Source organism: Lissotriton vulgaris, chromosome 12 (assembly GCF_964263255.1).
Source record: "Lissotriton vulgaris chromosome 12, aLisVul1.2, whole genome shotgun sequence".
NCBI classification, from domain to species: domain Eukaryota; kingdom Metazoa; phylum Chordata; class Amphibia; order Caudata; family Salamandridae; genus Lissotriton; species Lissotriton vulgaris.
Window position 1 is genome coordinate 774,217,353 of NC_141700.1, and position 12,128 is coordinate 774,229,480.

The 12,128-nt window shown below is 43.5% G+C and overlaps 1 protein-coding gene across 3 annotated transcripts in view; it reads left to right on the forward strand.

The window, feature by feature from the left end:
- SLC12A9 (solute carrier family 12 member 9) overlaps positions 1-12,128 on the forward strand; it is a 163,834-nt gene that overhangs the window by 117,626 nt on the left and 34,080 nt on the right. For all 3 annotated transcript variants that reach the window (XM_086946117.1, XM_086946118.1, XM_086946116.1), the window contains exons 10-13: positions 132-256; positions 2,226-2,418; positions 3,122-3,296; positions 5,586-5,732. In XM_086946117.1, the coding sequence (XP_086802243.1) occupies positions 132-256; positions 2,226-2,418; positions 3,122-3,296; positions 5,586-5,732 (640 nt within the window). The remainder of the gene's footprint in view (positions 1-131; positions 257-2,225; positions 2,419-3,121; positions 3,297-5,585; positions 5,733-12,128) is intronic.

Here is a 12,128-nt window from a genome sequence, read left to right on the forward strand (position 1 = left end):
TGTGCATACACCTTTCTAAACAGTCCTTATTCTTTGTCCCTGGACCAGGGAAGGTAACATTAGTAAGCCCTGTAGACTGAAGTCAAACGGCTCTCTCACTGTATACATAACATTGCCCCCTTCACCCGCAGCTGGTCTTGTTGGCGGGGAAGCTGAACAGCATTGCAGGCATTGTGACTGTGTTCTACTTGATGGCATATGCAGCCGTGGACCTTGCATGCTTGGCCCTAGAGTGGGCGTCAGCCCCCAACTTCCGGTGAGTTTTTGTTTGTACACATTTGCTCTTCTGTTGTTCTGGTGTTGATCGCGCTTTCCATGACTGATGGTTGATGTCGTTGCCATTGAGTGCTTGTACTGTAAACTCAATTTGTATTATCCGTGGTTTGGACACTGTTTTATCCTTGCCTCTTTAAATGTGTGTTGCTTTTAGAAGAGTCTACAGCAAAAGCATGCCTTCAATTAGTACTTTTTTTCCTTCAACAAACAGCCGGAATTGGTCTTAAATTATTTTCCTGTCATTTTCGGATTGCTGCATTTCTCAACCATCCAATTGATTATCTGTCTTTAAGGCACTTATTTTAAATACAATGCAAGCTTTTATTCAACTCTTAATTTATTTGTAGATCACTGTCTTACTTTTGTTGCAGGGCACACCTAGGTGCTTTCTTTTTTGCCATCCACCTAATTTCCGTAGGCTGGACTTGCCTCTCGCCACCTATCATGAGATTTATTACTTTATTTATTTTTTAAACTTCTTTTTATTTGGCATTTTTACAACATAATAACCAACTCAACTGACAATCCTCTGCCCCTCCCGCCCCCCCTCCACTCCTGGAAGCTGCAACGGCCACAGCCAAGACAAAGTTGTAGAGGGCCCATTTGCATCTGGCTAACATCCCTTCCAGATCCACAGGGCCATCAATCAAGGAGTTCGCACCAAGGGGGTCGCCCACCACCCGAGAAAGTGTTTAGTATCTCTAACCAAGATCAACATAGTTGTGGACTTTCCAGAATCATATGTAATAGGGTGCCTTGCCTGCCATATCCCCTTCAACACTGGTTGGTGGTGGCTGCACCCTTTGCTTGCACCCTCTTCTGTGTGATGCAGGCCCAGGGAAGACATTTCAGCTGGATTAAGCTAAATCCTGCCTGAATGCCACTTCCCCTGATATCTGCATGCAGCACCCCATTCATTGTCCTCCATTTGCACAGGTTGCCCTTCCATGTTCCTCTTAGTGTCTGCAAGGAGGGCTGGCAGTGTACCAGGAATGTAGAATATATATATATGCGTGAAATAAATGTCTGTGTAAGTGAGTCCCTAGTACGCTGTATTCCAGTGGGTTACCTTCTAGATCCTGGGTGTAGCCCAGAAGGTGGTGAAGTATTTTCTAAACCTGCATATACCATAGGAACTGCCCACCTGACAGTTGGTATTGCCTCTGCAGCTTTTCAAATGTCAATCATCCCTTTTCTCAGGTCCACAAATTTAGAGATACCCAGCACATCACATTGTCTATGTCCCGTTACCCCATGTAGTTTTGCCAGTTTATTGGAGTCCCATAGTGGTGTCAACAAAATCAGGCGGTCCACTCAGTCCATCTTATGCAACGCATGTATCCATAGCCAGACTTTCACAGCCGTAGACTCAGCAAGGTGCCGGACTCTAACTGGTCCATATCGTCTCCTCACATTACCGATGGGCATCTGTTGCCCTTCAATCCGCTAGTAGGGAGGGTTCCCACTGATCCGCGAAGGACCAGTAGTTTATTACAAATGATTGGGCATTTGCTTTTATTTTTTGATGCACTACGGAAATGTAGGGTTTGGACTTTTGTGCCTCCACATCTCCACCAGCCTGGATTTCCTGTGTTTGAGCAGAAACCATCGCAAAATGCCTGTTTCTCAGCTACAGATTCTGTATGCGGATTTATTTTTTCTAGGAATTACATTTGTGGATCATACTATAAGACCACAGTTTCCATAGCTCCTTGTTGCATGAGTTCTAGGACAGCCCCCAATGAGATACTCCCTTTTCAGAAATAATAATGCATCACAAGTTATTGAAGCAATTCAGGCTGTCATTGGAGGGAACATGTAGCCTGTACAAATATTATTTTCCAAATGTGGACTTCTGAACCTGAACGTGCCTACCCATGTCCTGCTGTGGTGGATGTAATTTCTACCTTAAATTGTGTCTTAGAACTTTTTTCATGTTCCCTTTCTAGCCCTACTTTCCAGTTGTTTAGCTGGCACACGTGTCTGCTTGGTATCGTCAGCTGCTTCGTCATGATGTTCATGATTAACCCTGCGTATGCCTCTGGCAGCATCGTGCTCATGGTGATCCTGCTCGGCTTCATTCACTTCCGTTCCACCACCAGTAGCTGGGGCTATATCAGCCAGGCCCTCATCTTCCACCAGGTAGGTCCTCTGGATTGTGCCTCTCCGTTTTCCAGACGAAAAATGTCCCTCCTTTGTCACCGAAAGAAGCTTCTCAAACTGATTTATATGCGACCTGCCCTGATGCTGTTTTATAAAGCTGGTCTCCCTCATCACTGGCTGGATTCCATGGAAGCTCTTATTTCCTCCCCTCTCCTTGCATCTCTTTCAGTTATGCCTATATTTGTTGTTTTATTCACTTGCTTCTTCCTTTCTTTTTCACTCCCTCCCATTCGCCACATCTGTTCTAATGAAGCTTCTCTGCCCATCAACCAGCCAATATATCCTCCGAAACACAACAAGAAATGTCCAGATGCTATTTCCTAACTTTCAGATCCCTCTTTCTCTTTTAATGTTTTACACTTGGATAGGGCGGCACACCCTTCACCCACACCTTCCCAGTGGTCCCCGCTGTTTCAACTGAAGAAATATTGTGAAGTGTTCAGGATCCAGTTTATGGGCATGAACAATATTCCAAAGATTTATAGCTTTCATGAGTGATGAAACTTATATTGCACAAAGCTTGGAACAGAATCACTTTAGTGTAGATGGATTGAAAGCTCTAATAAAATAAAAGCAGCTGGACATTTACACAGCTGCTATGTTCTTCATCTCAAAGTGTTCTGCTTTCTTATCTGCTACTCCGCTTCCTTTGTCTGATGTGGTGTCTATGACCTCTTTATAGGTGCGGAAATACCTTCTGCTACTTGACATCAGGAAGGAACATGTCAAATTCTGGCGGCCCCAAATCCTTCTCATGGTCTCCAATCCCCGCACCAGCTGTCAGCTCATCAAGTTCATCAATGACCTAAAGAAAGGAGGCCTGTATGTGCTCGGCCATGTGGAGATAGGCGACCTCGGTAAGCAACTTTCTCTCCCCGTTCAGTAACACTGGCTTTTGTTGGCAGTGTCCTGCTTGGGCTGGGGAAACTCTTCTCTTCATTTACTAAAGTGCTGAAGTAAAAAGACACTGCCATTGATGGGTAAGTGACAACATATGTACATTTCCTGGGGTGTCTGTGTTGTAAACGGTGAATAATGAAAAGGGAAAATTGGGGTAAATCAGGGTAAGGACTAAGTATTGGGGGGCAATGGACATTTCCAGGGGAATTGTTTATGTTGGAAAGGTTTTGAATGTTAAGTTCTGCGCTACAAAGCGTCTGCTCTGCCGCACTTCGTGTTACGTTGGTAATATTCATAAAGCACATGATCCCTATAGGTTTCTTGGTGTGAGATTGGTTGGAGTGGAAATTGCTATAGAATTTTGGAGGATATAGTAGCTTGGCAAAAGCAAGATTTTGAGAATACATCTAAAGGAACAAATGGTGGCATCATGGGGAATGGCTTCCAGCAAAGAATTCCACAGTGTAGCTGATCGGAATGAGAAGCTGCTGCCAGTCCTGCTTGTAATACATTTTGGAACGACTACTAGGTTAGCGATAGATAATCGTAGAGGAATGGCCAGGATTGTATCTCTTGAGATGGTTCCTAGTGAAGGTAGATGCTTGGTTTGGAAGAGCTCCAGAATCGAGATCTCTGAACTTTTCTGTAATAAGAGCTACTTATGATCAATACAATTCTTCCTAAGCTACAAATATAATTCGTGTTGTAACAGTGACTACATCAGACAATATTACTTCAGTGACCAGTCTATGTAAAATAATCTGCAGTGATCACCTCTGCGCATCAGGCAGGACTACCAGCTGTAATATAGATGTCAGTCTGGAAGGCCTTTCTGTGGATAAAACATAACAAGCTTAAATGTTCCTGGCACCAAGGTAATATTAGTGATAACCCCCCATCCCCCCAACTCAAACATTGACTTATCAGGTCTGTAAATACACACTTACATGCTTTCCAATGATGTATACATATAATTAGTCAATCAAAAGCTTCTACTTTGGCAGGCTGGACTGGACAAGAGAGCTACTTAAAGGTAGCTGGTGAACTACTAGTAGCTCATGAGCTACTCGTTGGAGAAGCCTACTCTAGAAACATTGTGTAGTGTTGTAAACTGAATGTGCCAGTGGAGGAGGGAGAGTAAAGGTACGCACAAGAGAATATTAGGATCCTCATAATCCAGCAGGCAGCAGCATTCTAGAGCGTTTGAAATGTGTGTAGTAAGTTGTCCAGGATCCCTAAGGAAAGGGAATCGGTGTAATCAAGGTGTGAGCTAATGGTTAATTGGTTTATCGATTTATACAGCAAATGGATACCCTAAAGTGTCCTGCCGTTGATGGGCATGGTCTGAGGGAGTCTAAGACCGCAGAAATAACCAGGTTTTTAACTATTTACAAAATGATCTAAAAGTAGGGGAATGAGTGATGTCAACGGGGTGGGAAATCCCATAGTTGGGTGACAAGTAAAAAGACATCCTCCTTGTCAAGAGTTTTAATACGGAAATGGTACGTTGATAGCTAGAAGCTGCCCATAGTTGGCCGGGATGTTTGTATAAATCAATTTCTTTCTAAGATAGACAGCGCCACTATTTACTGCTCAAAAGATAAAGTCTAAGGCTTTGAAAATTATGCATTTGTGAATGGGTAACCAGTGCAGATCTAGCAAGAGAGGGGAACGGGCATAGGGCAATGTATTGGGGAGGAGAGAGGCAACCAAGTTTTGAGCAGTTTGAAGACGCTTTTAGCAGGTATTGAGGTGTTCACAAGTATAATGAATTTCCGTAGTCGTTCCTGGAGGCAGTGACTGCATGTTTAACTATTCTGCGAGCTGACTAAGAAAGAGGAAGAACCTTTTGTGAAGCATTCGTAAGATACGGAAAAACATGGCAGCCTCATGATTCATTTGGGTGGCAAAGGAAGGTTTGAGCAGAAGTCTTTTGCCACCGTCCGTTTAGATTGAAAGGTTTTTTCCTAACTATCCAAGATAGAAAGTATGAGCAGACTGCTGAAGAATTTTGGTTAAACATGGATAGTTGATTGTCTATTTTAATTCCTTATTTTTTTAAAAAATTGTTGGCCATAGAGGAACCATTTGGAATGGGTTAACAAGTGTCCAGTTACTATTTACAATCTGTGTTGTGGTTTTGTTCTCATTAATTTTAATTGAGTTAACTACCCACAAACTTTCAGAGACCCTGTTTATTCCTTTCTTGTGAACTTTAATGTGTTGATATTTCGTTTACTTCCCAGACACCATGCCTTCTGACCCCGTCCAGCCTCATTACAATTTCTGGCTCAGTTTGGTGGATAAGGTCAACGTAAAGGCTTTCGTGGACCTGACTCTCTCTCCCTCGGTGCGGCAGGGGACGCAGCACCTGCTCAGGATCACTGGTTTGGGTGAGAGATCTTTTTTCTTTTATCTTTGACTGTAGAAAAAAACATCTGTTGTGTGATGTGCAAAGGAAAGTACAAGCTGGGGAATTAATGAGATTCTGCATAATACAATACATAGTGGAGCAGACAGGCACCTTGGACCGAGCAAGTCTTTCCAGCCAACACTTAATGTGAATGTGAGCTTCCTTGTCCATGAGAAAACCTGATGAGTTTCCAGGAGGAAGAACTGCCTCTTATGGTAATGGAGTGTTTAATTAGTTCACGCGTGGTGCACACTGGCAGTTAAAATTCGTTTTAGTGTAATAGGTTATGAGTGCTTTTGGATAGGGCGCGCTGAAGTCAGTTTTTCCATCATGTGGCCTACATTAATATCCATAAACAATTAATATATTCAGCTAAATGCAGCATTCCAGAACACTTGTGATTTAAAGATTTCTCCATCCAAAAGTGCCCATTTTCTTTTTTGCTGGGTTGAAGAAGCCATTTTAATTCCTCCTTATAAATTGAGAATTGGCAGAAATTGGGCTATAGAAGGCTATAGCTCCAGAAAGTTGTTCTGCAAGGTCTCCAAGGCTTCAGTGAACCGAAGGGCTTGGTAGTGCCAGCTAAAAGTCAAATCATTCTCTACTCTGAGGAGCAAGGCCCCATGAACACATGATTTTAACCCATTCTACCTTTTGCTTGTGTTTTGCTTTCTTCAATGTCTTGGGGCATCTGGAATCTCCTAGTCTTTGTGAAATCTGGGTGCATTATGTGGCTCCATCAGTTTGCTACAACTGAGCATTTTCATTCACTGTGCTGGTTTCTTTGATTAATGTCCCTTATACAGTGACAGAATGTTAAGGGAGTATGAATAGGCTTTGTGTATTGTTTGGCTTCCTGACAGTCATACCGTTGAGCGGTGTAACATTGGTCACAAGATGCCTGATGGGAAGGATGTGAAGGCCGTTTGTTTGTGACTAAGCTCGGCCATGTTCAAAGCTCAAAGCTGTTTCCTTGAACTTGTGGGTCCCAAGTCAGAAAAGAGACAGAGATTGAAGGGCGCTACATCAGAGAATGTGACTTCATGGTCTTACATGACTAAGGCGATATTCCTGCCATGACTCTCCCGATAAATTAAATTTGTTCTATATAATATATGGAATAAGGTGCCCTCTCCTGTGTATTATTGGGATGCTTTCAGTCATGGATGACTTGCCTTGACTATGTAGAGATATGAAGCTGCTTATTGTCGCCCGCCTTCTTTTGTCCCCCACTTTCTCTAAATAGGTTTTAACATATTTGATGTGTGGCACGGTCTGCCAAGGACTTTAAGTCAACAGCAAGTTATATGTGGGGAATTCTGAACCCATATTTTCAGTCTTGAATACCAGACTATGTATGTGAGATTGCAGTGTGCTACAGGCTAAAAAGGCTGCACTGGCTGAAGGTGTCACACATGATGCAGGAATAGGCACTAATGACCTAAAATACAACCCCCCCCCACCCAATAATTGTATTTCTCTTTTGCTCTTCCCCTGTGAGGCAATTGACTGTTTCTTAGAAGCACTGGCACAGTTGTGCTGCTTCCTGCAGGCTGCGGAGTTCCTTCCTGAAGGCTACTTAAGAGAGCGTGCATTTCGAAGATGATGAGGGAAGTTGGAGCGTGGGTCCTCATGCACTTTCTCTGTGCCTAGGAAATAGCGACAGGCTGTGTTGAAGCTGCAGCAAGCTCACATGGCATGTTTGGGCTGCAGCACAAGAGCTTCCCTCATGCGCTTTGAATTCCACGGTGTTACTTTAGGGTGATGTCCCCACTAGTTGTCTGCAGTAACTCATTACATGGGGCTAGTTTTGTCATTTTCCTGACTCACTTACTGATCTCAGAGCACACGTGTTATAAGAAAAAAAGTAAGGGAGCAGGTGCTCTAAATAGAACATCTATTTTTTTTTTTTTTTTTAATGAGCATAGATCCTTAGTAAGGGGTTTTACCCAGGAGCATATATAACCTCTCTAGTTGGAGGAATATCTGCTACGGCATCCGGATCCAGGGTACTAGCAGAGGCATCATACTGAGGGGTCCAGCCTTTGGCAGCTCCAGGCAGAGAAGACCAGCAGCATTTCCATTTCACGGCCCACACAGTCAGGCCACTCTTTGAAAGGGTCAGACTGTCCGCCTTATTATGACATTGCACAGCAACATTAAAGGACAACTTTGTCTCCCCATTGTACAGAATAAATTCAGAAAAGCCACATTAACTATTGAATAGTTCCGCCCACGTGCGTTTTCTTCTCGAGTGTAGACGTTCGGCTTTCTTCAGGAAGGCCTACAGAAGCACTTCGGAATGAATATATAATGCAGCCTAAAGTAAAACCTACAATGGAGGAATTCTTCAAACTGTGCTTACAAAAGGGTGAAAATACCCATGCGTAGTTTAATATTAGAGCAATTATTGTATAAGCAGTAAAAAATCAAATTCACAAACCCTTTTTGTAAAAGTAGAAGAAGGCTAGCAGAACAGTGTAGCCTCATAGGCTGCTGTTATGCGAGTTTAAAACTGTGTCTGTGCTTTTAATGCCTTTGAGACCACCAGTATCTCATCATGCCTTGCAGGAAGCAGTTGCCTCTGTTCTTTTTGACTGGAAGTATATGTGATATGTAAGTAATGAGGTCCTCTGCTAGGCCCACTGGGGAGGAGGGAGGCATACCTTCTCTCTTGAAGGATCTCAATTTGCATAGTCTTAAGCATTTGACTACCAAGCCCATCCTCATTAAATGTGATGGAAAAATCAGAGGAGAAAACACTAGGGTTGTATTAGGCAAATACATTTCTAAGGGAGGCCTGCTCCACTTGGGCATCTGCTTGAGCATTGAAGTCCGAACAATAGTGCTTGGTGAATGTGTGAACAGAGCACCATGTAGCCGCTTTACAGAACTCCGAAATAGGGACTTATTTGCATCAAAGCAGTGGTAGCTTCTTTTTCTCCTAGTAGAATGTACCTTGGGGGCAGCTGACAACGTCTTGTTGGCCTTTAGGTAACAGAACAGTATGCAAGAAACTATCCACCTACAGATGGATTGCTTGGAAGTGGCCAAACCTGTATGGACTAGGCCATAGTTGATAAACAGCTGGTCCGATCTGCGGGTGTTGCTTGTCTTATCCAGATAAAATGTTAAGACGTGCCTTACATCCAGGATATGGAGAGATCTTTCAGCCGGGTTTGAAAGATTCTGAGAAATGTTGGCAAAGATCTAGTCTGATTAACATGGAAATTAGAAATAACCTTGAAGGAATTTAGGATGAGTCCCTATGACTACCTTGCTCAAGTGAAAGACTGTGAAAGGTTTTTTAGAGCATTAGGCCTGGATTTCACGAACTCTACAAGCCGATGTTATTGTCACAATGATGGCAGCTTTCTATGAGAGATGGTAGGGAAGCATGACCTCTTCCTGGAAAGATGTTGGGTCTATGTTCTTGGAAGTACACCAAATGCAAAATCTCTTCCACTTTATGACATATACTGAGCGGGTCAAAGGTCTTTTTGCCTCTGAGGATGTCTGTGCAGTCTTGTGGATGCTGCACTGGCTCCTGAGCCATGCTGCCAAATTTAAGGAGTACAAGTTGGAAATGAATCATCTGGACTCCTAAATCCGTTACCAGGTCTATTCTGCATGGTAGCTTGAGATGTGGACGCTGTGACTGGTGAACAGGTCCGCGAGCCACCATTGATGTGGCCGATCTGGGGCGATCAGGATCAGCTTGGCTCTTGAATAGTAATGTTCTATTAGGACTGCCGGGATCCATGGTATCAGTGGAAAGGCATAAAGAAATCTGTGGCACCAGTCGATCCATAGGGCATTCCCCGGAGTCCCAGGTTGGAAGCTCCTTGAGGCAGTCGTGCCATTTTTTAATTTTCCACGATTGTGAACAAATCTGTGTGGCACACCTCAAAGCCTGACATCGTTGGGAAGGACCCATTCATGGTTTTCTTGTAGAAGCCTGCTGAGAGCATCTGCTTGTAGATTTTGCACACTGGGAAAGTGAGTTGTTGCGATCCATAATTTTCTGACTACGATCCATTTCCAGATTGCCTGTGCTTTTTGGGATAAGGGTCTGGACCTAATTTCCCCTGCTTGTTGAGGTAATACTTGGTGTTTGTGTTGTCTGTCCGAACAAGTGGGTACTGTGACTGGGATGACGGGTGAAACACTGTTAGGGCCCGGAAGACTGCCCTGAGCTCAAGGAGATTGGTCTGATACTTCGTCTCCCTCAGAGAACATGAGCCTTGAATCTAGAGATGATCCATGTGGGCTCCCCACCCAATTAAGGATGCATTTGACACCATGGTCTGTGATGGAACCTGTTGGTGAAAAGGTATGCCTTGAAGATGTTTGTTGGAGAGCACCACCATGGTAAAGAATGTTTTGCATGAGGGTAGAGAACAATCCTGTTTTCTCAATTGCCAGATGTTTGATCCCACTGGTCCTCGAGGGATTCTTGAAGGGGACACATGTGGAGGCATGCTTTCAAGGTGCGGTAGATCCATGAGGCCATGGAGCCCAGGAGGGATGACCCTGACCTCACCGTCGGATAAGTCTTTCATTAAAGAGTTACACTTCCGGTGGGTCAATGAAAGTCTCTCGCCCAAAGGACCCCACTGCTTGCATGATGTTGATGTTCGCACCTAAATACTGTCTGAGTCTGAACTGGAGTGGGTATTGACTTGCTGTGGTAGATGTGAAAGACAAGATTTGAAGTACTTCGCATGTCCAGATGTGATGACGCTGGGCTATCTGCACAGTGGATGCCGTTATTGACCAATTGTCTAGGTAGGGATAGACTAATATTTGATGTTTCCTGAGGTAGGCCGCAACCACTGCCATTCCCCTTTTAAGCAAGTTCTGTGAGCGTACCTGAGGCCACATGGATGGACCTTGTATTGGTAGTGGTCCTGCCCCACTTCGAACCTCAAGAACTTGCTGTGTTTCTTGCCAATGGGTACGTGAAAGTATGCATCTTGGAGATCTATGGAGCAGAGCCAATCCCCGAGGTGTAATTCCGGGTAGATCTGATGTAACACCTTCATCTGAAACTTCTCTTGCCAAATGTATTTGTTGGCTACTTTCAAGTCGAGAATGGGTCTGCATTTGTTCTTGTGCTTCTTCACCAGAAAATATCTAGAGTAGATCCCTGTCTTTCAGGGTACATCTGTAAATGTCTTACAATGCTGCAAACTTCAGGAACATGACTAGATGGAAGACATCAAAAACAGACATTGTGAGGTTCTGATTTCGCCTTCTTTCTACCACGGGCAGGGCACTTGTTTAATAACAAAGTTATTTTAAATGACAAAATGCCATAATTTTCTGTCAGAAAAAGAAAGAGTGATGAAATACATTGAGTTAAGTAGTTTAAATAAAATTCCACCAGACCATTTTGAAGAGAAAAAACCTAAAAGACCGAGCTCAGTGCTCCAGGATCCTGTTGCCAGGTGCTGGAAAAAAGAACTTGTGCAACTTTCTACGGCAGGTCAAGATGGCATACTGGTGGTCTCTGAGTCCTTGAAGGCACAGACACTGTTTTAAACTCCCATAAAAGCAGCCTATGAGGCTACACTGTTCTGCTATCCTTTCTCTTCTATCTTTACAAAGAAGGTTTGTGAACGATGTTTTACTGTTTATAGAATAATTGCTTTATTATACGATATGTGGAGTTTTTGCACCCTTTTTCAAGTACAATCTGAAGAATCCCTCTATTGTAGCCGGTGTTATAGGCTGCATAATATGTTCTTTCTTATGGGTTTCTGCAGGAATTTCTGAAGAAAGGCAAATTTCTACACTTAAGATTTATCTGAAAAAGTGCTCTGGGATTCCCGCATATGGGTAAAACTATTCGATAATTTAATGATCAGTGGAGATCCCCCCAAAAGAGAACTGAATCTACAAAATGCCAATGGACTAGATATGTCTCCAGAAACTGAGCTAAGCTCACCACCTGGGCCACCAACACAAAGTGCCTCGTCTGCAGTAGTTGTGTGAAGGGTGGAAGAAGTATCCAATTGTAGTTGCCTACTGTAGAAAGAGACAAGTTTGTTAATTGAGTTCCTTCAAACATGTCTTACCTCTTTTGAACCACTTTTGCCATTCAATAGTCCCCTCACAGACACTCTGATGACCACCTAGTCCAAGCCGTCTTGTGGCCAGATGAGTCATGCTGATTTTTTGATGAATCATCCTACGCCTGAAAGCCTGGCCAGGTGTTGACAAGCCAAGTCACTCATTATGCCCTTCCAACCAGTCACTCTGATAGAGAATCAAAACGTGTCAATTATTTCAAAAAGAGAATGTTCTCTTTGGCTTGCTTAGCAGGCACACTCATGCTTTATGGAACATGGCAAGTGAGATCTTGCCTGCTGTC